Source organism: Microtus oregoni, unplaced genomic scaffold (assembly GCF_018167655.1).
Source record: "Microtus oregoni isolate MIOR12 unplaced genomic scaffold, Mior012 000035F_ref0000213, whole genome shotgun sequence".
In the NCBI taxonomy this organism is placed as follows: Eukaryota; Metazoa; Chordata; class Mammalia; order Rodentia; family Cricetidae; genus Microtus; species Microtus oregoni.
This window is the reverse complement of record NW_024543094.1, coordinates 13,772,838-13,799,092: the sequence shown is the minus strand read 5'-3', so window position 1 is coordinate 13,799,092 and position 26,255 is coordinate 13,772,838. Positions and strand designations below refer to the sequence as shown.

The window sequence follows — 26,255 nt, the reverse complement described above, 5'->3', positions numbered from 1 at the left end:
CTCTACATAACTAGTTCCAGCCCAGTCTGGGCTATGGTGAGATCCAATCAAAACAAACAAACACCTAGTATATATCTTTTTAAGGTAAAACAGTCGAAGAAGACACTTTCATACATTAATACTATTTTGGAGGAAAATGGGGTTGAGACCGGGTTTCCCTGTGTAGCCCTGGCTGTCCTGGAACTCATTTTGTAGACCAGGCTGGCCTCGACCTCACAGAGATCTGCCTGCCTCTGCCTCCAAGTGTTAGGATAAAAGGTGTGCGCCACCACCACCTGGCCTATACATTTATACTTTTAAAGACTTCTTGTTTTATTATTTTTAAATATATATGTGTGTGTGTGTGTGTGTGTGTGTGTGTGTGTGTGTGTGTGCGCGCGCATGCATAAGTGCAGGAACCTGGAGGCCAGAGGCATCTGACCCCCTGCAGCTGGAATTACAATTGGTTGTGAGCTGCCTGATGTGGCTGCTGGGAACAGAACTCCAGCCATGGGGAGAAGCAGTACTGCTGAGCTATCCCTTATTCTGAACCTGCCCATCCACCACTATCTCCCTCTAAATGTCCCCACCTCACGTGTTTTATTATCAGTGCAGACCTGTGTGCACCATCCACTGGGTCATGGACAACTTAGCAGCAGTCATGCCCCCAAAAGAATAGGGACCCTCCCTCCTTCAGCAACCAACTGCCAATAGCTCCATCACCAACAGGCGGGGCCTCAGGGACCCTCCAGAAGCCATTTTCAGAATTTACAAACACATTTGGGAGCTGTTCTATGGGAACCTCAAGAAGATATTTCAAGCCCCTTATGGACAATTGAGGGTGGCAATCTCTGGAAATCACCTGTCATATTTATCAGGGTCAAGAGGCTGGTAACTGGCTTCATAGCAATTGATTCTCTTCATGAAGTCGTCCATGGCTTCTGCCGAGTTGCAGTCTTTGTAATCCGGGCTGGAGATTTTAACTTCCTGTAACATCACAAAGAGCAGCTGATGAATCATACTGGAAGGCTTTCTGCTTAGTTAAGTCAGATGTGGACTTTCAAATGGGAAAAGCCCAGAAATTCTCAGAATAAAGATTATCCTACCCAGTGTCTCAGAGGGAAAAAAAAAGAGTGTGGGTCAGGAGGTTTGACTCATGGCCTTGTGGTTACATAAGAAGGATGCCCGTGAAGGACAGACACGGGATACCCACAGAGACCCCATAAGGGACACATCTGGACCATACACTGAGGCAGACCTGGTGCCTCTACCTTTTGGAGCTGCCCTTCTTGGACAAGGAGTCTCCTATAATTGGACAATTATGCCGAGAAACCCAGGTAGATGGGAAGGAAACGCTGATGGATTTTCGTCTTTTGAGGCAGGGTCTTACTATCTAGCCCTGACTGGGATGAACCTTGCTATGTAAAGTCAGATGGCTTCAAACATTCCTAAAAAACCCCTACCTTTCTCTGTCCATTAAGTGCTGGAATTATTTAAACAGGCACCATCATGCCTGCCCTCAGAATTGTTTTTAATCTTGTGATTCCACAACTAGAAGGCAGAGAGGGGGATGGAAAGGCCTGGAGATTCCCAGCGTTTTTGCTTCTGGTTTTCTTTTGTCTGCTTGCTTTGAGTCAGGCTCCTATGTTCCCCAGGTTTCCCTTAAACGCACTATTTAGCCAAGGATGATCTTGAACTTCTGATCCTCCTGCCTCCACCTCCTGAATGCTGAGATTCCAAGTATTTACTCCCATATCCAATTTATGTAGTGCAGGTGTCTGACCCTATGGCTTCGTATGTGGTAGACAAGCACCCTACCAACAGCCCAACATCACAAACACAGTTGCCTAAAATCTGAATGTATTTGATGCTGCCAAATGGCACACTAAAAATAGCTATAAAGGTCAGTTGTATATTGTGTGAATTGTACAATAAAAAACATAAATATAGGTTGCAAAGCCCTGAACCTAATCTGCAAAACTTTTGGTTTAATCAGAGAAAGATTTTCTGAATACAGAGGATCAGGGCCAACAGCTATGTGAATGGATAGAAAGCTACTACTAAGACAGCTCCTAAGTACGGGAATGACGACACCGTGGGGAAAATGGTTTCACAGCTGCACCAGCTTCACTATCAAGCAGAGTGGGGAAAACAAAACCAAACAGCGAAGCCCTCCCTCTGTGAGCACAGCCCTTCCTCAAGCTTTGAGCCTCCAGACCCGCTCCTCCTGAAGTGTGAGCTTGTTCCTTAGAAATGCTTGCAGACACTCCCACCATCTTGAAGAAAAAGACCAATGAAAGATGCTATAGATACTTAGCATCCCTTTAAAGGTAAGGTATATTTTGGGCAAGGTACACCTATACCTTGGGCAGTGGTACACACCTGTAATTCCAGAACTCAGGAAAGAGGAAGCAGGCTGCCCTGAGTTCAAGGCCAGCCTGGGTTACACAGTGAGATCTCATCCCCAAATAATAAATAAATAAGCAAATGTATATGCAGTCACACCACCTGCCTCCCCTACCTATGAAAAACTTGCCTTCCTTATTAAATATGTCCTATTCCAATATGATTAACCTGGAAACCAGAAGTGATGCTCACACCCATAATCCCAGCACTGGAGGATCAGTGCAGGAGCCTCAAATTCCAAGATCAGCCTGGGATACACAGTATCCAGGACAGCCTGGACTACAGTGTGGGAATCCTGACTCAAACACACAGCAACAACAATAACGTTGAAAAGGAAACGATATAAAAACATAAGAAGTTGTGAGTTCGTGAAACGGCTCAGATGGCTACATTCTTACTGTGACATGTGTGCCCACCCCACCAGGCATACACATACACGCATGTGCGTGCACACACATGCACACACAAAACTAACCTGTGAAAACATCTTTATAATACTCATTTCTCTTTGTGGTCTATTGCTATCAAGTAACACTAAGGCTTAATCAAATAATGGTGCCATTGACCTTGACTTATTTGGAAAAGCTATCCTAGGCACAGTAGAATTGAGAGAGAGGGGTGCATCACTACACCGTTTCTGCCCAAATTCAGGAACTTTGTCTTTGGCATACTGAGCCTCGGAGGCTTTGGCCTACATAAAAGCATCGTTCCCTACCAGGGACCTGGAAAGCAAAAGTGAACATCTGAATGGCCTCCGCTGTACGATGGGATGAGCTGCCCATCATCCCTGGCTACTCCACCATCACTCGGTTTCTGCCACCAGGTGAAACTACTTCCTGTCTATCTCCTTTGTCTACCATGTCCCAGCCAAGGCATACACCTGCTGTATGTCCTCAAAGTCCTTAGGAATGGATGACCCATAAGAGCATGTCCAGGTCACAGCCTGTGCTGTGCTAAGTTAATATCCCCCATGTACTTCTGCCATCCCAGTATCCACGTGAAGACACTCAACCACACATGGAGCAGGGTGGTTTGCTTCTCCGGGTTTAGTTACTGTCCAGTCCCTGACCAAGACTGCAAATGGCCTCCCAGTATAATGACAATATACAAACAGGGCTTCCTAATTATCTTACCATGATGTTGGAGGCCACAACAGTAGGGTCGTCACATATGGACTCAATGAAAAATACCTGGAGGAAGGAAGCAAGGCAGACATGTAAAAACAACCCACGAAAGGCCAACCTGAATGTCACTGTGACCCAAGAAAGGAAAACAACAGGAAAAGGATGGGACTGGGGAGATGCAAAGTAAGCCAGACTCAGACTCATGCTGCCATCTATATGCAAAACCTAGATTTAAATGTGGGGGGGGTGGTATCATGACAGAAGACTAAAGGGAGGGGTGAGGAATGATAGGCATGGAATACATGTACCCTGAAAGCAGAATCCAAGGGGCTATTTGGGAAGCAGAAGAGGACCAGTAAATCAGTAAAAGGTGGGGGCGAGAGAAGAAGGGAGGGCAAATAGGAACAAAGTATAATGATACCCATGTATGAAAATGTCTCAGCAAAACCCATGATTTTGTGCTTTAGAACCAGAAGCTCTTGTACCTGTTTGTTAACCAAAATATTCATAAGGAGGAAGAGAAGAACTGGGAAAGTATTACTCCATAAAACGTCAACTTCGCATGGCCACGGCCTTCACCCTCCGCCAGGGAGGGAGGGCGGGCTTCACTGTCCCTAGGCATCCTGCCACAAGGACAACCTTGTTTAAGGCAGTAAAATGTGGACAACGATGAGTGGAAGCTCACACCTGCACTCCCGATATTTAGCAGGCGGAGGCAGGAGGATTGCTGTGAGTCTGAAGGCAGCCTGGGCTACGGAGTGTCTTTCAACAAACCTGGGCCACAGAGTGAGACCCTGCCTCAACAACAGCTCGAGACAGAAAGAGGCTAAAGCCAGAGTCAGGTAATCAGCAGCTCCCAAGGTGTTTTCCACTTGGCATTTGCTGGGGGAGGCAAGTTTGGCTCACCTTGAAGTCATTTTCTTTGGCAAAATGAAGGATCATGTGTCTCCTCTCTCTAGTAGTGTTGGTAGCATCAAAAACCTGATAGAGAAAAAGGCAGCTCAGAAAAACCAAAAATGATTCTTACCTAAACCACAAGGAATTCAATCTGTTGTTTCCAGAAATAAGCCCCAAATTCCTCCTTCTAGACAGGGTGTCCTATCCCCTAATCCTCCATAATGCTCCCTCCTCATTCTTTGCCCTCAGCTCTCCAGCAAAGCAGGGAAACTGGGGAACTAGCAAGCAGTTACATACAATGAGGAACCAAGCAATGGCCCCTCACTGCTGTGGCTGGAAGCAACACAGTAGAGGTGGTGCCCAGATGCCCACTGCACAGGTGAGTGACAAAGCTACATCCCAGCATCCATCACAAGACAACTCCTGAGTCAGGAGCTGCTTTGGGCCACTTGTTCCCTCAGTCCTTAAAGCCATTCTACAGTAGCTCTCCATACTGCTAGGGCCCCCGAGGACAGAGGTGCTTGGGCCCCCCAGACTTACTGCAATCTGGCCTCCTTCCTTCGTCAGGTAACTTTTGACGTCTCTCAGGGCAGCTAAGGCACACTGTCTGCAAACACACAGGAGGGAAAGCACTGGTCAGAGCAGGTCCAGCTGAGCAGTCACATCCCTTGTTGATACACACTGATGTTCCCGTTCCAAGCTGCTCAGTGCTAACCAGGCCTCTTTAGATCCGGAGCCCTTGACCTGGGGACCAGCACAAACACCCACCTCCACACAGTTGAGGGAGGCAGTCATCATGCCTGGCTTCACAGTGGGATCAATTTCCCTGAGAAACGTTTGTATTTGTGGATTGTTTTGTTTTGTTTTCAGACAAGACCAACTCCAACTACGCTGCCCAGGCTGGCATTCAACTCCGTAGCCAACCTGGCCTCAAACTCCCAGCAATCCTCTCACCTTAGCCCCTCCAGTGTGGAGATTCCAGGCACCAGATACCATTCATGGCCTTCTTTTTTTTTTTAATGGTTTAACCTTTTGCTCTTTGTCTTTCTTCTGTGGTTCTGGAAACTAAAATCAAGGCCTTTGAACATGCCAAGCAAGTGTTCTACGATGAACAACTCCAGCCCCCTTTTCATTTTAGTTTGAGATAGGATCTCACTAAGTTATCCAGTCTGACTTTGAACCTACTCAGTAGTTGAAGCTGGCCTAGAACTTGCTGACTTCCTGCCTTAACCTCCAAAATTCTGGGATTATAGAAACAGTGAACCATGCTCTGCTTAAAAATTAAACCTAGGAGCTTTAAAGAACTGGTACCAAGGGCAAGAGATCTAGCTTACTTGGGAGAGTGCTTGCCAAATATGCATAAAGCCACAGGTTCAGTCCTTAGCACTGTATAAATCAGGTTTGGTGACACAGTCTATAATCCTCATACAGGGGAGCGGAAGCCAGAGGACCAGAAGTTCATCCTCAGCTACACAGAAAGCTCAAGGCCAGCCTCGGCTACATAAGGCCCTATCTCAAAAATTAGTAATAAAAATAAAAATCAGTGCTAGGCAGACAGGGTGCTAAATACTCTTATAATATCTGTACTGCAGAGGCTGAGGCAGGAAGACAGATCCGCATGTAAGGCCAATCCGAGCTATAAAAGGTAGTGCCAAGCCATCCAGGATTCTATAACAAGACCCTAACTTAAAACAAAACTAATAACAATACTAGTAAAATAAAGACGGATGCCAGAGCACACACACAGAGCCTCACTGGGCCATGCCTAGGGCTGGGCCTGGCACCAGAGACTGGGACCTCTTTGATTCCAGCACCTGCAGAACTGAAAAGCACCACCCTGTCACCTGCAGCTTAAGAAATCTTTTGCAAATGCAAACTGATGGTTTCCAAAGAAAGGGGCTTTGTTCACTCCTGGTGCTTGGCTGCTGCTGAACCGCCTCAGGGAGGCTCAGTTCCTACTCCTGGGAGCAGTTCAAAGCATCCAGTCGCAGAGAGGCCAAGAGAATTGTCCTACTACTAGCTCGGTCTAATGGCCACCAGCAAAGAGCCAGCGTGCAGACTGGCCTTTTCTTCCTCTTACAGAACCTGGCTTTACAACAAAGGAAGCCACTAGGTGGGAAGAGAGCTCAGATCATAGTACAACCTGAGTTGGATTCTCAGAACCTACATGGAGAAGGAGGGAGAGAAGGAAGCAGCGGATGCTGGGTTGGGGGTGTGCCAGGGAGGTGGAGAACCCTAGGGTTCACCGGCAGCAAGCCAGTCTAGACTACTTGTTAAGTTCTACAGTGACAGACCCTACCTCTCCAGAGAGGTCTGCAGAGCTGTTTCAGTTTTGTAAAGCACTGCTGGTTACATGTGCACAAGGACATGAGTTTCCATCTCCAACACTCATCGAAACGCCCCACATGACACCACTTTCTGTAACCCTAGAACTGGTCCCCAGAGCTCACTGGCCAGCCAGGCTAGTGCCAGGTTCATCAACAGCCCCTGTCTAAGGGCTGGAGAGATGACTGCAGTTAGGAAGACTTGTTGCTTTTCCAGGACCCGGGTCTGATTCTCAGCACCCACCTGGAACACTACAACCTCCTGCAACTCCAGCACCGGGGGATATGAAGCCCTCCTCTGGCCTCCCCAGGCACCAGGCACTAACAACATACATGCTGGCAAAAACCCACACACATAAAACAATTGTTTAAAGAGACCCTGTCTCAGAAGACAGAGGAGTAATAGAGGAATTTATCTGACGTCCTTGAGCTTCCACACACGTGGACACACATACACACTCACACTCAGCTACATGTATTATTTTATTATAAAGTGGACAGTGCCCAAAGAACACGCAAGCTCCTCCTCAGGCCTCCACACAAGCATACACACACATACACACGCATACGCACACACACGCACGCACACGCACGCACACATACACGCGCACACGCGCACACGCACGCACGCACACGCACGCACACACGCATGCACACACACGCGCACACACACACGCACGCACACACGCGTGCACACACACGCATGCACACACGCACACGGGAAACCCACAGCAGCTCAGGCTTACTTTCGGACTCTCATGGCTTCCTCGTTGTCAGGGCGGAAGAAGTTGTAAGAGCTGAACTGCTTCACGGCCTCACGTCGATACTCTCCCACATTGAACACTGGACAGGAAAGACAAGGACAGTCCTGGATAAGTCATCAGGAACAAACGGCTTCTCAGTCAATACCTATCTGGATAAGTAATCTCATATGCAAACAGCGTGGACGTCCCAGTCCAGGCTTGTCATCCCAGGTCACAGTCTGGGAAACAAGGTCCAGACCAAAGGATAGCACCCATGACTCTTGCTGTACCAGAAGTGTCTCCTAGGGACCAGTCCCGATCCCATCTCCCAGGGTTCTCAACCAGAAACAGACTCCGAGAACAGTCAGAATCCAGGGGGAAAAAAGGTACTGTAGGAATCAGGAAGTCAGTCACTCAGCTGTTAGAGTCCTGTCTAGCATGGATGAAACTCTGGGCTGGATCCCAGCACCAACCAAAAGCATTGGTTATGGTGATACATGACTGTAATCCCAGCACAGAGATGTAGACAGGGGGATCAGAAGTTCAGTGGTTTCTGATATAGTATAGCTCATTGGAGACCACTGAGATGTGAAACACTGTCAGAGACAGGCAGACAGAAAGACAGACTGACAGATACACAGATAAGACAGGCTGGAGCATTAGCTCAGCAGTTAAGAGCACATGCTGCTCTACAAAGGATGAGGGTTCAATTCCCAGCACCCACATGGAGGTTCACAGCCATCTATAACTGCAGTGCCAAGGGATCTGACTCCTTCTGACTGTCTGGGGCATGAGGCACACATGTACTGTGTGTGTGTGCGCGCGCGTGTGTTTCCACGTGCACAATCAAAGCACCCATACATATAAAATAATGAAATAAATATATGTTAAGATAAATAAGGTATCCAAACATAAGTGGGTCTCACTGAACAACCAGCCTTGCCTACTTGCTGAGCTGCTAACTCTAAATTACCCCTGCCATGTCTAAATTAGCCATGTTCCTGCTGACACACCTTTGATGATGAGATCATATTTAATAGTTACTGCTTAACCTATGTAGACCTAGAGTCAAGCACCAGTATTAAAAAGCAAAAATCTCAGCACAGTGAGGGATGCTAATCCCTCTCCTCAGGACACTTCCCATTTAGTTGGGAAGACATCAATAGCATTCAGCGTGAAGCTGGGAAGAATGGCCACCAAAAGAAGGCTACAGTGACATGTGATGGGACTTTCCAAGAAAAACGATCCACAGAACGTGAGGTCACCACAGGGAGCTTGAAGAAGGTGAAGGTGAACTGAGCTAACAGGACTGGGAAGCAGGATCAGACTCCATGACCCAGGACAGTTACGCCTGTGAGAGGCCACCCGGAGAGTACCAGCTGTTGGCCTCGCGTCCTGGCTTACCTTTCGTGGGAACACCTATCCAGTTGAGGTAGCGAGTCAGCTTCTTGGAGATGTAAGTCTTACCCCGGGCTGGGAGGCCCACCATCACAATCACCGTTGGGGAGTTGGTCAACTTCGGCCCACAGGCTGCAAAGCCCAAGTGAAGAGTCATCAATCAAAAAGCAAAAGTTAATGCCAGAGTCCTCTGCCTAAAGACAGATTTTTGAAGAATGGGACCAAAGTTGGGTATGGTGGCACGTGTCAATAATTCCAGTCCTTGGGAGACAGAGGCAAGAGGATTGAGTGTTCAAAGTGATCTTGAACATAGCTGAGTTCAAAGTCAGCTTGGGCTACACAGAGTTAGTTCCGGGCCAGCCTGGGCAACAATGTGAAACTATTCTTAAAGAAACAAAAAAAGAATAACTCTCAAGTTATGAAGTCATTCCACATCCCAAAGTCTTTGCCATCTGATGACCCAATGGGACTGCACACTTTACCCCCCCCCCCCCCAGTGACCACATCCCTTGACCTTGTAGTTTAGTTTCACTTCTCAGGCAATATTTGGCAATGGCAGTTCCAAACAGAAGGCACAATCAGATATGCAGGTACTGAGCCCCAGACGGTGATTCCAGTTCCTAACAGAATAACATAAGAGCCTTTCTTGGGGATACAAGGATGCGACCCTAATACCAGGAAGGGTAGAATTAGGGGAAGATGGTTTTCTAATTCAATTGTAAATTGAACAAACAGGTGGAAAGCAAACAGAGGGGAGCCCCAGAAACCAAGAGAGAAACTCCACAGACTTTCTTGAAGAAAAAAAGAATTAAACAGTAAGAATTTATCAAGTAAAAGTGGGTCAGGGACACAGAATGCTAGGACCCTGGCTGGGCACCATGCCTGTGCCTCTCACGTCCTCCCTGACCACCCCCCTCCATCCTGCTGCCAGGGATCTGATGGATGCCAGGTTCAGAGGGTCGCCTGAGTCCGCCAGTCAGAGGGTTCTATGTAAGCTAGTCACTAAGTCCCAGGCAGGCTCTCCAGAGATACTCTTGCCTGTGATAAATGAGTGCCCCATATATCCTCAGAATCTCAGTAAGACAGAACACCGGGGACAGAGGTTTTCAGAAAGCAGCCAAAAGAATCCCGCTAGACAAACTAAAGTTCCAGTATTCCCTTGGCTGTCTCTTTGCCACTGAGACTCTTGGGCGACTCCTGCATCCTGGCGACAAGTAAGCTTACAAGCCAAAGAGGCTGTCTGCCAACTCTAACCCAGCTGGCCTTCTCCCGTCCCAGACACAGGCTGCACAGCCTGCAGGAAAAAGAGATGAGAGTCATGCCACCAATCTAGACAGATGTCAGATTTAGACAGAGGCTCATGGGAACTACAGGCAAAGGGGGCCACTAAGGTGGATTCTTTTGCTTCCAGAACTGCAGACTAGGGTCTGAGTAGAAACAACAGGACAAGCAGGGGTGAGTGATCTCTTTGATAGTGGGGACCTGGGTGAGGAGTGTGAGGCTATCTAGACAAGGAATTCAGAAGCCAAAGACAGCCTTAGAGACATTCCCCATGAATGCATTCCAGTGACCCTGGAAAGAACAGTTATGCTACCGAAAGCACCCAGAGATGCCTGGAAACAGGCACCCATACATGCATGTGTACATGGGCAGTTTCTGTTGGAACTGTGTCAGGGATGCAAAGGCGGAAGCCGGCTGAGTTATCAGATCAGGGATTAAGTCTATCTACTAATCGCAGGAACAAACCTCCAACAATAGACACTTTGGAAGAGAAAAGGCAATACCGTAGACTCAGCAGAGTGCTGCTGGGTTTCAAGAGCAAATAAACCTAGATCACTCTTAGTTGACAAAGCAAAAGACATTCTTCCTACTGCCCAAAGCTGAGGCACTCAAAGGAGCTGCCAGACCAAGTGTACCTTCGTCACCCAGACATCTGTGCGTGGAAAGATGTACAAATCTTTCCAGATGAATCTAGTAACCCCCTCACAGCCCTTTTTCAGCTTATAACCCAGTTCAAGGGTCTCGCTGAACATACAATGTCCTGCCCCTTGCCCCGGGTTCTTTTCTTCATAAACACTTTTACCATTGAGAAAGAGACACCAGGGCTGGAGAGATGGCTCAGCGGTTTAGAGCACTGGCTGCTCTTCTAGAGGTCCTGAGTTCAATTCCAAGCACCCACATGGTGGCTCATAACCATCTATAATGAAATCTGGCACCCTCTTCTGGACTGCAGGCATACATACAGACAGAACACTGTATATATAATAAATAAATAAATCTTTAGAGAGAGAGAGAGAGAGACAGAGAGAGAGACACAGAGAGAGACACAGAAAGAGAGACAGACTAAAGTCAGGTAGTAGTGGTGGTGGCGGCAGCAGGGTAAGACGTTAATCACAGCACTCGGGAGGCAGAGACAGGCAGATCTCTGTGAGTTCCAGTACAGGCTCCAGCGCTACACAGAGAAACTCTGTCTTGAAAAACAAACAAAAAAAAGAAAAAAAGAAAAAGAAAGAAAAGAAACACCAGCCATGACCCCTCATCCTCCATCTCACAACACTCCCTGGATCCAATCCTTAACATTGCTATTTCTTCCCAACAAACTCAATTTATTGAGTTCAACATAAGATTTCCTAAGACAAACATGTCTCCTTTCCTTTCATATAAATGTTCACTGTTTTGTTCTGTGTTTTTTGAGATAGGGTTTCTCTGTCTAGTTCTGGGTGTCTTGGAACTCCCTCTGTAGATCAGGCTGGCCTTGAACTCTCGGAGATCTGCCTACCTCTGCCTCCCAAGTGCTGGGATTAAAGGTGAGTCACCACCACCCAGTTAATGTTCAATGTTTCATACCAGATTTTTTTTAGCAACAAATCTAGGTATTAACTTAAATACGGATAAAGGAATGCACAGATGTTCTGTTAAAGTGTGATGATGGTTGATCGTCATTTGTCAACTGGACTAGATGGAAACACACCCCTGGGGTATCTATGAGAATGCCTCCAGACTGGGTTAACCAAGGTGGGAAGACTCACTCTAACTGTGGATGGCACCATTCCACGGGTGTGGCAGGCCTGAATAAAGAGGAAAAGAGCTGAACACCAACTTTCAAATCTCTCTGCTTCCAGCCTGCGGATGCAGAGATCAACAGCCTCACATTCCACTACTTTCCAGCCATAATGGACTAGACCCTCAAATTAGTCAAAATAAATACTTCCTTCCAGAAGTCCCTTCGGTCACAGCAATGAGAACAATAACCGATATATGAGGGGAAAACCCATTGTCTAACGAGAGCTAGGCCCTGTGGCAGTTTGGGAAGATTCATACTAAAAGTATTGCCCATAGTTTAAGGCCATGGTTCCTTAAGTAAGACTCACAAAAAGCCACCCTATGAACCACCACATAACTCACCTGAAACGGCTGCTATCCATATGCCTGGCTGGGCATCAACAGATAGAATTCTGTAAGATGTTGAATACCATGCCCATCTTCCTTCACATGCAGTCTGTTCTAAATCCTAACCAAAGATAAACTGGTATCTTACTCCCATGTATCTGGGAAAAACAAAAAGTTGAGGACTGGCAAGATGGCTTTGCTTGTCTCTCAAGTCCAAGGATTAAGTTCCATCTCTAGAACCCACTTAAGGATAGGAGAGAACCAACTCCACAGAGCTGTCCTCTTCTGATCGTCCCCGTGGCATGTGCCACCCTCCTCATCAGAGTAAGTAAGTATTTTTAAAGGAGATGTTCTTTGTAGCTGTTGTTTACAGTAACTCTGTGTAATCAGTCTTAATGTCCCTTTGCTGCATTAGCGATGGGATCTTTGTACCTACATAGATTATAACCCAGGTCACCCATCACACTGCCCAAGGCTGGGATAGCTCACAGCCCAGATACACTACATATACAAAAACGTAATCTTCTTGAAACTGAGGAAACTAGGGTTCCAAGCAAGTAGCAGCACCCAACTGTGTAGCAGGCTGCAGATATTCAGTGGAGGTAACAGGAAAGGCAGCTCTTGCTAGTAGAACTGAAGATCACCTAAGCTAATTTGCAAATATAGTCAAGTCTCTCTGAATTGTGGTTTAAACTGACAGAAACTTCCAGTTTTGCAAGAAGCATTCATCACAATGTTGGTAAAGAAACTTGGCACTGAATTACTGTGCTTCACGGGCAAACATACTCAGTTTGTTTTAAATTTCAAGACAAGCTATGGAGACCAGGCTAGCTTTGAACTCAGAGATCTGCTTGCCTGTTTAATCCCATCTGAGTTGAGGTCAGCCCAGTCTACAAAGTTCCAGGCCAGCTAGGGCACAGAGAGACCTTGTCTCCAAAAAAGAAAAAGAAGTCCACAAGATTCCCAATGTCAGCACAAAAGCCATTTCTTTTCTCTAGTGCAGTCAGAAACAAATTGAGTATAGGAAAGATAGGACTTAAAACATGGATATGTAGTAAACACCATGGCTGTAGATATTCGCATGTGAAGGGATGTGTCTGAGGCTACACCCCAGTGTCACACGGAAGAATTCCAGAAGCTGGTGAACTGGTCACCTTAATCCGTCAGCTTTAGACCCACACACCTCAAGCTCTAAATGGCTCTGACAGCAATTGTTGGCAAATCTCTCAACTCCGTGACAGACGTGCAAGCTCACGGAATCTAATGATCAGGTTCTGAAGCCTGGAGGAGGGGCACAGAGCTGCACTGTGATGTCTCTCAATATTGCTACAGTCAACCCCACTGAGCTTAGGGTCCATGCAAAAGTTGCCATGGTTCCCGAAGACCCAAACAAGGGAAGAACACGCACACATGCAACTCCCGGCTTTATATATACATATGAAGCCAGTCATTGTTTTGGGTGACCAAGTCCTGTCCAAAAATGTGTTACAATTTTCCTTATTAAAAAGGCCAGAAGGGCCAAGCAGTGGCGGCAAACACCTAATCTCAGCTCTCAGGAATCAGAGGCAGGCAGATCTCTGAGTTGAAGGCCAGCCTGGTCTACAGAGTGAGTTCCAGGACAGGCTCCAAAGCTACTGAGAGAAACCCTGTCTCAGGCAGGGGGGTGGGTCCAGTGGTTTAAATTCGGTCTTGACCAACTTTTCCTGGTTTGTTGTTGTTGTTTACTTATTTATTTATTGGGTAGAGTCTCACTCTGCAGTCCAGGTTCATGGTTCTCTTAACCTCCTCAGTTAACCGGCTACAGCACAATGCGATTATAGATGTGCCACAAAGTTTGGCTATTCCCTGGAGCTTTTTTATAAAGGCAGCCCCAGTGCATAAACATGTCTGACAGGGTTTAGGAAAATAGACCTGCCAAGCCCTTGCCCCTGACTTCCTTTTAAAAGAGAAAAGGAGCCCTGTCTTAGGAACGGGTTCCACCAACGCCCTCGGGTCCAGCAGAGAAGACCTGCTGGAGGTGTCTCACACTGCACCACGGGGAAGCTGGACTCAGGTCGGCAGGGAAGCTGGTGACTCAGGCATTCAATGCTCCAAAAGAGCTGTCATGTCCTGTGATGACCATCTATCCTGTGAAACGTGGCAGTGGAGAAGCCCACCCTGAAGTCCGGCGCTCAAGTGTCCCCAAGATGACAGGAAACCACCTCCTGGCTTTGTCACTGGATTCCATGCTTACAACTCAAGCTACAAAAGTGGTCTGAGCCTCATGCCCGCTAGGCAGCTCACTTCTGTCTACCCCCATGGGCTCCTGGGCGTGCTGCCTAGAAGGAACACATCGCCTTAGAGCAATTCCATCCGTCTCTCCAGCGGTACCTTTCCCAAGCTAGGGATGGAATTGAACGAAACCTTCCCAAATCGTTTACCGACAGCAACAGGTGGGTCACGAAGACAAACCGCCAGCAAATTCCGTGCTCCGGGTAAATAAGCGCACCTGTGAAACACCACCAGCGTGTAGTCAGCAAACGCATAGACCATCCCTGAAACCAAGAGCCTGCAATCGCCGCAGTGAGGGTGAATACGGGAATAGACGGAGGTACAGAGAGATACGAGGGAGGGAGGGAGAGTGAGAGAGAATGAACCTGAGGAGAGCCCAAGAAAAGGGGCGGTGGCGACAGCAGCCGAGCCCCAGGTGCAGTCGGGGCGCCGGGTCTTAGCCTCTGGGAGGCGCTGGCTCCATGATCTCAGGCCAGGCCAGGCACACTGGAGGTTTCCAGAACCACAGCGCCTCTGCAGCTCAGCCCGGGAGACGCAGCCCGCCGCCACCCCCGCCTCGCCCGGCCAACCGGCACGAGTGCGCTTCCCGCAGAGGGGAACCGGCACAAAGCCGCTGCACACACAATGGCCGGGATCTGCACGCGGCGCTGACTGCAATCTAGCCCCCCGGCGCAGCTGCACTCACTTCTGGGCAACGAGGGTCGGTGATCGACAGGCACCCAGATCTTCTGCACCCGGCTCTGAGTCAGTTCCAAAGGCATTTTCGTAGCTGCACTCGGCGACCCGCCACCCCAGGAGAAGAGACTCCGACTTGGGGAGAAGAGTAGTTGCAGATCCCCCCGGAACAAAGGACAGGAAGGGTGCGTCCGCCTGCACGCGGCTGGGCGCTCCCTTGCGCTGCTTTGAAAAATGTGCTTTGTGCGAAGTCTTGGAGGATCGCCTGAGCGGAGACACGAGACGGATGAGATCGGCTCGGGCTGGCGGCGGCGCGCAATGCTGGCTGACTGGTCGGCTCTGTTCAGAAGCTCAGGGATGCTCCAGCACAGTGACAGCCGCGCTCCCGCCACCCAGCACTGCCACTTGCTCCTCTTCTGCTCTATCGGGATGCCACACGCACTGCCCGGCCTTTTAAGATCTGACCGGTAACGCGGCGCGTCAGCCTCGGGGCGGGCCGCATTCTTTGCGTCCCAGCCCCCTTTCACGTTGAGAGAAGGGTGGGCAAGGCCAAGAAATAGCCTGCTGCTGCCCTCTGCGGGCAGGCGAGGGCAGCACGCTCGGCTCCTGCAACCCAGTCTGGCTCTCTAGCCCTCTTTTACTTCGCTAAGCCTATCCCCTAAGGGCATCTCTAGATGCTGTTTTAAAAGGCATTTTCCCAGTTCGGCCTTTCAAGCAGTGGGGCCCCAATAGCGAGCATCACAGTTCCAAGCTTTGGGGTCGGCACAGTCCAAGAGAAAACCCAGGTCAGATCTGCCTCCTGTTAACACCTGTGCGTCATCACCCACTACGTCCTCTGCCACTGCTGTCACTGCCACCTTCGGGATGGCACCTTTTTTTTTCTGAATGCCCTAGAAACCTAAGGTTGGGCAGTGCTGTCACCCCTCACCCAGTCCCGCATTACTAGGCACTTGGAGAGAGCAAAAAAGTAAAGGAGGTTCAATAGAAACGGAACTTTGGGGTAGAGGGGAGGAGTTGGTATTTTCAGTTTCCCTTTCAACATAGACCATATCTCAAAGACCTTTATCTCTGCAAGTAATGAATAAAACGTGGAGCCCATTCCCACCTTCACTACCGGACTATAAGCCCCGAGGCTTATAGTCGATAGGTGACGAGATCCTAAACTCATGTCACTTCCTCCGGTACACACTGCCACTTTTAGTTTGATGTGAACATGCCCCCGCTTCCTTTTCCGATATTTGCACTTTGCATAGGCTGGCGATACAGGAGAGGCAGTCACTGAACTGCAAGAAGCCATTGATTTAGCAACAGTCTGGGGGTCCTTTGGCGGGGAAGCATGGCACCTTAAATGTGTCTATAGCGAGTGAAGCCTCCGCACAGAAAGCACTGCCCTGCCCTGCCTAGCCGCGAGCTGTACACGTCGCGATGAAGCTGGGCTGTGATTGGAGGCGCTCGCGGAACCCCACACTGCAGTGGAAAAGTCTGCGCAGAGGCTGCCACACGTCGCGCACGTCCTGCATGCTCTGCTGGGAGGGCGCCGGCTCCCAGGCGGCGGGCGCAGCTGCTCTGCTCCCAACCCAGACTGCCCCGCCCGGGACCTCCGCCTTCTCCAGAAACCTGGAGAGCCCAGGAGACCTGGTGCACAGAGTCGCCCACCTGGCTAGTAGACCCTGGAGACCTCCGGGCTCTGACCCCCATTCCCGCACCCCACCCTTCCGTGCCACCCTCCTCAGAGCCTGCCCCCACTCTCAGGACAGCTTTGCTGACCGTCTGGTGTCTGTGTTCTGCATTTGAACTTGTTTTTCTGCAGTGAGAGCAAATGCCAGAGGTGACACCCTAGAATGCCCAAGGGTGAGTCCCGCTCCACTCCTGAAATCAGAGTGAACTGACTCGACAAGGAAAACATCGAGTGTACGTGTCTCTTGGAAGGGTCCCCCTCACTGGGTTTGCAGGGTGCGGAGAGGGAAGCGGGACGTTGGGGCGGGGGCGTCGGGGGGGGGGGATAGGTGAAGGTGCATCCCTGCCAGGAGACACCCCACACCTTTCCTGCTCCCCAGCAACCACAGTGCACCTGGACACATGTTCAAATTCCCACTGGTTTTGTTTTCTTTGTTTGAGACGGGGCTTTCCTATGTAATTCAGGCCGGCCTAGAGCTTGCTCCTTCTCAGCCTGGTATTACAGGCCGGTGACATGCCCTTGGCTGCCCACTTGAGATTCTGCAGACACCTACAAGCCAGTCCAGTTGTCAGAAGGCATTCCTTCACTTCAAAGCTTAGGAAGAGATTGCTGGGAGTTCATGGCGAACAGGGTGGGAATAGCACCACTAGAGATCAATCTTTATTTATACCTTTCATCGTTTGCTTAAATTTATTTTTCTTCTTTTTATTATTATTTTTATTAATTTATTTTACATCCCCTCCCTTCTCTCCTCCCACTCCTCCCCATCACCACCCCCCCATCCACCCCTCCTCCAAAATGGCTCAGAAAGGAGCAGGCCTCCCATGGGCATCAGCAAAGCAGGGCATATCAAGCGGCCATAAGACCAGCACCTTCCCATGTATAGATGCTGGGCAAGGCAACCCAGCGTGAGAAATAGGTTCCCAAGAGCCAGTCAAAGCATCAGGGACAGCCCCTGTTCCTAATGCTGGGAGTCCCACACACAGAACAAGCTACACACCTGTCACATATCTGCAGAGGTCCCAGGTCAGTCCCATGAATGCTCCCTGGTTATTGGTTCAGATTCCATGAGTTCCCAGGAGCCACAACTATTGGTTTCTGTTTTCCTGAGACGCTCCTCACCCCACTTTTCCTATACTTCCTCCCCCTTCTCCTCAGCAGGACTCCCCTATCACAAGGTTTGGTCATGGGTCTCTGAATCTGCCTCCATCAGTCACTGGATGAAGGATCTCCAATGACAACCAAGATCTTCACCAACTCCACACCTGACAGAAGGCTGGTCTCTAAAATAGATTAAGAACTCAAGAAACTAGACATCAAAGAACTAAGTCATCCAATTAAAAAATGGAGTACTGACCTAAACAGAATTCTCAACAGAGCATCTCAAATGGCAGAGAATCACTTAAAGAAATGTTCACCATCCTCCGACAACAGGAAAATGCAAATGAAAACAACTAAAATTACATCTTACACCTGTCGGAATGGCTAGGATCAAAAACACAAATGACAGCTCGTGCTGGAATGTATGTGGAGGAAGGGGAACACAAACTCGTACAGCCAATTTTGGAAATCAATATGGCTGTTTCTCAGAAAATTGGGACTCAGCGATACTCTTGGGCATATACCCAAAGGATACTCAATCATATTATAAGGACACTTGCTTAACTATGTTCACAGCAGCTTTATTTGTCATAGCCAGACCTGGAAGCAGCCTAGATGCCACCTCAACCAAAGAATGGATAAAGAAAATGTGGTACATTTACACAATGGAGAATTACTCAGCTGTTAGAAACAATGACATCAGGAAATTTGAAGGCAGATGAATGAACTAGAAAAAAAAAATCCTGAGTGAGGTAACCCAGACCCAGAAAGACAAACATGAGACAAACTCACTCATAAATGGATATTAGGTATAATAATTAGGTATAAAATAAAGGATAATCATGCTACAATCCACAGACCCAGAGAAGCTAGGTAACAAGGAAGGGCCCAAGGTGGAACGCATGAATCTCCCTGGGGAGGGAAACTAGAGGAGATACCCTGGTTAGACTTGGGGCCGAACTTGAAAGATCGCATTGGTGGGGTGGGCAGAGGAGGACAGTGCTGAAAGAGATGGCAGAAAAAGGGGGGCTTTACAGAGTCAGGTAGAAGCCTGAAGCAAGGGAAACTTCCATGAGTCTGCAAGGATGACCCCAGTAGTGGATGCCAAGCCTGAACTGGCCCTCCCCTGTGATCAGACTGGTGATTAAGGAGATGTTAAATCTCTTGACTTAAGGTCAGCTCTCAAGGCAGGAGGCAGTTAAGCATTCTCAAATGGTGCATGTTCCCTGCCCAGGTACCAACAATGCAGTGGGTGTCCAGAACAAAGACCAAGTTCTCCAGTCACCATTGCTACCAGAGAGGCAAGGGGAAGTTGACTTAACCCCCATAGGATTCCAGATATCTAGGTGTAGATGGAACATGAAGGACACAGCTGAATTCAGTCAGCTTGTAAGCACGGGTAAATGAGCGTCCTCATGGGAGGTAAAATTGCTTCAATATGATAGATACTCCTTAGGAACAACCTGCTGCAACTACATCCAAAAATGCCTCCTTAGGCTTGCAGTTTAGTCTTCCTCCTGCCTCCTCCTGATCTGCTAATACACCCTTATCTTTAGCTCAGATGTGGTCCCCTGGGGCTTCACTAACTCTCACATCTCCAGGGTGGATATTATGAATTCAGCCCTTTAGAAGAGGCTGCCAAGAATCTGAACATTCTTCAAGGTTGGCATTCTTAAAGTCAGGCGACTCCAATTGGTAGAACTGATTGACAATTTCCCTTGGACTCTTAAGTTACAATCTTGACCCCCACGAAAGCCAAAAGAAACTACTGAACAATCTAGTTCACATTCCACAGCCTGCAACCCCTTGTTTATGGGAAGGAATAAAGGGGAGATTGGAGATTAGAAAGGTCAAGGAATCAAGCCAAAGACCAAGAAAGGAAGAAGTTAGGAAGACCGTGTGTTTGTGGCTGGTTTGTTCTGTTTTAGAAACAGGGTCTCATATAACCTGGGCTGCCCTTAAACTCCATATTTAGCCAAGAAATTACAAGCACGAACTATCGTGCTTGGTTTATTTGGTGTTGAGAACCAAATCCAGGGTTTTAGGCATACTAGGCAAATACTCCATCAACTGAGCTACATCTCCAGCCCTGTGAGTGTGTGTGTGTGTGCGTGTGTAAAATGATCACATACTTGGCACAGAAGCAGAGAGCTTCACAGGTGGTCGGTCATATTACAGACCTACCACAACCCAGGGTGTTGAGAACAACCCTAAACAAGGGAAGACTGAACTATTTGTTATTCAGTCCTTTCACCTGGACCAGTTAAGCTGTTGGCATGAAAGAAGAGAAAGGCCTCATCGTGTAAATGAGACATTAGCATAGCAAGTACCTAAAATGATATTCTCATACTCACAAGCCACCACACACCTGCTGGAGAGCTCGATGTGTGAAGTCGGTGAGCCGGGTCTAGTTAAGCAAAAAGGCCGTGGAAGTACTTTTCCTCCATGACCTTTGTTCCCATTCTCTGACCAGTGTCACCTAACCCTTACCAGTGCTGCCAAACTGTGTCTATCAACAACAGCAACAAGCAACTCTATTTCCTTGCTCTTGCACCAACTGCTTAGAGTTAAATGTTTAAACCACACTGGTGCCTACACCTACTCCCCAGGGAAGGAAGGATGGAGGGAACAAGCTCCGGCAGGCTGTGAGCAATCTCATGTTGCTAATTAGACCCAAAGTGTCATTATTTGCTTGCTTGAAAGACCCCACGTATGAGAGGGTGAAGCAGGACATCAAGTAAACAGCAAAAGCAAACCTTTATGTCACCTCCCCTCATCTTGGGAGGTGACTTTTTGTTTGCTTTGTTTTTCAAGACAGGGGTTTTTTTCTATGTTAACAGCCCTGGCTGTCCTGAACCCCCTTTGTAGACCAGGCTGGCCTCAAATTTACAGAGCTCCTCCTGCCAGGTGACTTTTATTAAAGAAATATTTGTGACTTGTATACGAATGGAAATAGAGATTGGAGGCTAGCTGCATGGATGACATAAGAGGTTCCCGAATCCAGTTCATAGGTTATGTGCTTAAATATATTCAAAACCTGGAAGTTGTCAGGCATGAGGAACCACTACTGTTATCCCAGCACTCAAGGAGGGGGAGACTGGAGCAGAAAGTTTCCCTACACGTGTAGTGGCATCTGCCTGTACTCCCAGCCCTTGGGAGGAAAAGAAAATTGGATCTCTGTGAGTTCAAGGTCAGCCTGGACTAGGTAGCCAGTTCCAGGAAAGTCAGGGTTATGTAGTGAGATCCTGTCTCAGAAAAGAAAAGAAAAGAAAAGAAAAGAAAAGAAAAGAAGATGAAGATCTCCTTAGGCTATATGGACGTCCAAGGCCAGAATGGGCTACTCTGAGACCCTGTTTCAAAAATGTGTGTGGGGTGTGGGGAGCACACTAAGATTTCAACCACATTTAGAGGAGAAATGTACACGGAGACATAGACAGAGGTGGATGGGCAATAAGAATCTTTTTTTTTCCATGAACCTAAAACTGCACTGAAAGAAAAATCCATTTTGAAAAAGGGATTCCTTATTTTTGCATCTCATTACTTTTTTCTCCCATCTGGATTAGCTGTTGCATTATTAGAGAATGAAGAAGGTCTACTGTGGTCACATCCTGGCTGTGGATGAATCAACTCAGATTGTGCAATTTACACAAGTCCACTCAGTGGGTGAGCACTTGCCAACCTGTCGGGGAGGAGGGGCAACCAAACTTCCAACAAGTTTCCTGGTCCAATCAATGTTCCCTTGTTCTTATTGTTATTGGGGGGGGGGGTGTTGGTGGTGGGTGGGTTATTTGGGAGAGGGCTGTTGGTTGTTTGCTCTTTTTTTTTTTTGAGTGTTTGCTTTGTTGTTATTTGTGACAGTTCTTACTCTGTAATCCAGGCCATGCTGATCCTCCTGCCCCAACTTTCCAAGTGCTAAAATTATAAGAGCCTCTATGCCTGGCTTTTGTTGTTTATATTTGTTTTATTTTGGTGGTGTTTTTAATTTTTTGTTGTTGATATTCTATAAAAGGTTTTAGATTATTTTATATATATGAGTTCCTTGTATGTATGTACATATGTATGTCTGTATGCATGCATGTTATGCACCATATGTGCTCCTATTGCCCTTTAAGGTTAGAAGAAGGCTATGGATCCCCTGTGACCGCGTTACAGATAGCTGTGAGCCACCCTGTGGGTTCCGAAAACTGAACCCATATCCTCTGTAAGAACAACAAGTGCTCTTAACCCTTGAGCCAACTCTCCGGCCTAAATATTCTTGTTTTGTGAGACTGTATCTCACTATGTCGCTCAAGCAAGCATGAATCTCACTCTTCTCCTGCCTTGGCTTTCTGAGCGCTGGTTTACAGGTCTTTGCCCACACTTCACACCTCTCTGCTATACTGTTATTCATTTACTTATTTGGAGTTCTTCGAGAAGGCTCCTATAGACTGGGCTGGCCTTGAACTCTCTCTATATCCTAAGGATGACACTGAATGAACGACCCCCCCTTCTCTCTCCTTTCTTAATTTATGTTTATGAGTATTTTGCCTGCATGTATGGCTGTGCATCAATGTACATAGTAACCACAGAGTTCAAAAAAGGTGCTGGGTCCCCTGGAACTGGAGTCACAGATGGCTGTTAGTTATATACAGGTGGGCTGGAAAGATGGCTCAGAAGTTAAGAGCATTGCCTGCTCTTCCAAAGGTCCTGAGTTCAATTCCCAGTAACCACATGGTGGCTCACAACCATCTGTAATGAGGTCTGGTGCCCTCTTCTGGCCTGCAGGCATACACACAAACAGAATATTGTATACATAATAAATAAATAAAATATTTTTAAAAAAATAGTTATATAGAGGGGTACTAGGAACCCTTAACCACTTTACCACTGAGCCATCTCCAGCCCTGACACAGGACTCCTGGTTCTACTGCCACTACCTCCTAAGTACAAGGATTACAGGCATATGCCTCCATGTCTAGTTTAGGTGGTGCTTAAGGCTGAATCCAAGACTTCATGCACAGAACACGAACTCTCTACCAACTGAGCTACATCCCCAGGGCCTGGGCATTGTTTTACATTTTGAAATTAGCTCGTGAGATGCAGCACAGACTAGCCTTGAATTCAAGGTCCTGTCTCAGCCCCCTGAATTGTTGTAATGACAGACACGGACCACTATGCCAGGCAGGATCCTGTCTTTTTTAATGACATTCTGCGTAGTCCATGCTACTAAAGCTTTCTGTAGGTGTTGTGTGTGCTCCTTCATACATCACTGAGAATGTTTTTAAACCCTCTGCCAGCCTCTTCAGCCCATCAAGACACAGAGATCTGTGTTAACAAGGGTTAGCTAGGTGGTGGAGTATGCCTTTGATGTCTTTAAGCACTTGGGAGGCAGAGGCAGGAGGATCTCTAAGTTCTAGGCCAGCGACTATACAGAGAAACGCTGTCTTGAACTGTTGCCCCCTGAAAACAAAGGTATTATACCTTCAGAATATTCATGATTTTCCAAAATGCAATGTTCTACAATTCAAATAGCAGTACTAGGCCAAGGTCAATTTCACTTTGATATTATACTAGAGCTACATAAGATGTCTCAATCAGAAGAAGGTGAACACAAAAAGGTCATGGTACTTCATATGTTCTGCAAACACTTGTGAGTCTCTAGTTATTTCAAACAAAGACACACATTTATGGTGTTTCCCTTTATATTTTTGACAGGGTCTGACTATGTAGACCAGGCTGGCCTGGAACTCCGCCTACTTCTGCCTCCTGAGGGCTGGCATCAAAGGCACGCACTACCATGCCTTGGTAACAGCTAAAATTATTTCGTGTTTGTCAATGAGTGATAACTCATTTTGTTTAAACCCCAGGGAGAAAGCACATAGTTGTGTGGATTCTGACACTGAGAGGTTGGACTTTGACAGGATGTTAGTGAAGAATTCCGTGGTGCCAGGGGTGGTGGCACACATCTGTAATGTCAGCATTCCATAGTGAAATCACGAGGGTCAGGAGTTCGAGCCTGACTTCAGATAAACAAACACTGTGTGATGGTGACTGCATGTGTTGACCACAGCATTGGTTTTTCCAAAGGACATGTATGGACGTGGGTGGGTGGGTAGGTGGGTGGGTGGGTGGAGTTTGCATCGATGTTGATGCTACACCTGGAAAAATCCAGGTGCTGTGTGACAGTTTCCACCAAGGTGAAAACATCCAGTCCTGCAGAGGAGCTCCTTCAGCAGGCAGAGAAACAACTAAAACAATACCTTCAAGACTCCCTGAAACCCATCGGATACCAGAGGAAACAGAGCCCAACTGCAAAGAAGGTTCTCAGACAAGCTGTGCTGCATAAATAAATAAATAAATAAATAAATAAATAAATAAATAAACAAGACTCTGAGAGGAGAAAAATCTGCAAAGAAGACTCAGAAAGAAACCAGACCAGTTGCCTGGAAGAAGCAGAAACCAGCCAAGCTTCCTAAAAAACGATTTAGACCAACTAAGTACCTGAAAAGAACACTCTCCAGTTTGTCGAGCTGCCTGCAGGCTGTGCAGTGTGCTCCAGGTTCTCAGCTTTGTGAGCTGTAACCCACGCTGGGGTGGACCTTAGTGATGCTGCTGTTTTTAACTTGTTTCTGTTCCTGTAACCCCTCCCCCACGTTCCTGTAAGTAACCCCAATATAACTCATTAGTTCACCAAGTTGGACTTTGGTGGGATCAGTACTTTGGTTTATTATGGGGAAGTTCTTTATCTGGGGTAAAAATTTGTGTATTGCGTCTCCTCAGGAAAAGTTTTTCCACCCAACACCAGGACAGAGTGAAGGGTGGGTACTAGTTGGGGAGTTTGAGGTAGATCTTCTAAGACAATCTGTGACTCTTCCCCTAGTCTTCCCCTCTAAGAGCAAGCTTAAAAAAGAGATGGTCAGAGAGGACTCTAAGAGGTGCACATGGGGCATGGCTCACAAGGTGGGCAACCAAGTTTGAGGGTGTGCTTCAGTTGGCAGAGTGCTTATCTAACATGCAGAAAGCCCTAGTTGCAACCCCCAGCACCATATAAAGAAGATGTAGGGTATGCCTTGTAATCTCAGTACTGGGGAGGTGAGGGCAGGAGGATCAGGAGTCTAAGGCCACCCTTAGCTGTACAGTAAGCTTAAAGCTAACCAGGGTTACAGGAGACCATGATGCAAAAAACAACAATGATATCTAGGCATGATGGTGAGTGTCTGTAATCCTAGCATGCAGGAGGCTGAGGCAAGAGAATAGTGAATTCAAGGCCAGGCTGAACTATGTGGCAAGACTCCCCAGGCAGCAGGCACACACCGTAATTCCAGTACTTGAAAAGGTCAGGATCAGAAGATCAAGGACTGGTGGTTTGAATAAGGATGCCCCCGCATAGGCTCATGTATTTGAATGCTTAGTCATCAGGGAGTGGCACTACTTGAGAAGAACTAGGAGGTGTGGCCTTTGGAGGGGTGGGCTTTGAGGTGCCAAAACCTTAAGCAAGGCCCAGTGGCTCTCTCTTTTGCTTGTGGATCCAGCTGTAGGACTCTCAGCTACTTCTCTAGCACCATGTCTGCCTGTGTGCTGCCATGCTTTTGCCACGATAATAATGGACTAAACCTCTGGAACTGTAAGCCAGCCCCAATTAAATACTCTCTCTTATAAGAGTTGCTATGGTCATAGTATTTCTTCACAGTTACAGAACACTGACCAAGACAAGACAACACAGTGAATTTGAGGCCAGGCAGGGCTACATGAGACCCTTTCTCAAAGCAATAACAATAAAAATTCTGCTGCAACGGAAAGCAATTATAGGTATGTGTGGTGTCTTATGCTTGTAACCCCAGAATTTGAGAGGCTGAGGCAAGAGGGTCACTGTGAGTTCCAGGCCAGTCTGGGCTACAGTGGGACTTTGCCTTCAGAAAGAAGAGGAAAAGGCAGGGAAGAAGGAAGCTACAATGAGAAGGAGAAGGGGAAACAATTCCAAGTACTAAGTCTTGCAGGTTAAGATACTTTACGATTATGATCCAGCTTGGCCAGCAGGCATGGAAGAGCAAAGAAGAAACTATGCCTGATACCAGGTTAGTGAGACAGCTCAGCCAGCAGGTGACACCTGGCTGGTGAGAGCACTGGCTCTATGCTCCTGGTCCTGAATCTGTGCTGGGAGAACCAACTCCAGAAGTTGCCTTCTGACCTACACACACACACACACACACACACACACACACACACACATTCTCACTCTCGGTGCATGAGTGCAGACTGGGGTGGGGGAAGTCACAGTCAAGTCTATTAA

At 47.6% G+C, this 26,255-nt stretch overlaps 1 protein-coding gene across 7 annotated transcripts in view; it reads right to left on the bottom strand.

Annotated features, from left to right (window-relative positions):
- The window catches only part of Pfkfb3 (6-phosphofructo-2-kinase/fructose-2,6-biphosphatase 3), an 85,886-nt gene that overhangs the window by 12,058 nt on the left and 47,573 nt on the right, over positions 1–26,255 (bottom strand). For 5 of the 7 annotated variants that reach the window (XM_041630750.1, XM_041630752.1, XM_041630751.1 and 2 more), the window contains exons 1-7: positions 15,218–15,639; positions 8,878–9,003; positions 7,477–7,573; positions 4,947–5,013; positions 4,416–4,490; positions 3,519–3,575; positions 842–966 (exon numbers count right to left, since the gene is read on the bottom strand). In XM_041630750.1, the coding sequence (XP_041486684.1) occupies positions 842–966; positions 3,519–3,575; positions 4,416–4,490; positions 4,947–5,013; positions 7,477–7,573; positions 8,878–9,003; positions 15,218–15,293 (623 nt within the window). In that variant the 5' untranslated portion in view covers positions 15,294–15,639. Of the gene's footprint in view, positions 1–841; positions 967–3,518; positions 3,576–4,415; positions 4,491–4,946; positions 5,014–7,476; positions 7,574–8,877; positions 9,004–15,217; positions 15,640–26,255 lie in introns of those variants that run through there. The other 2 variants (XM_041630753.1, XM_041630756.1) reach the window with 2 other exon arrangements.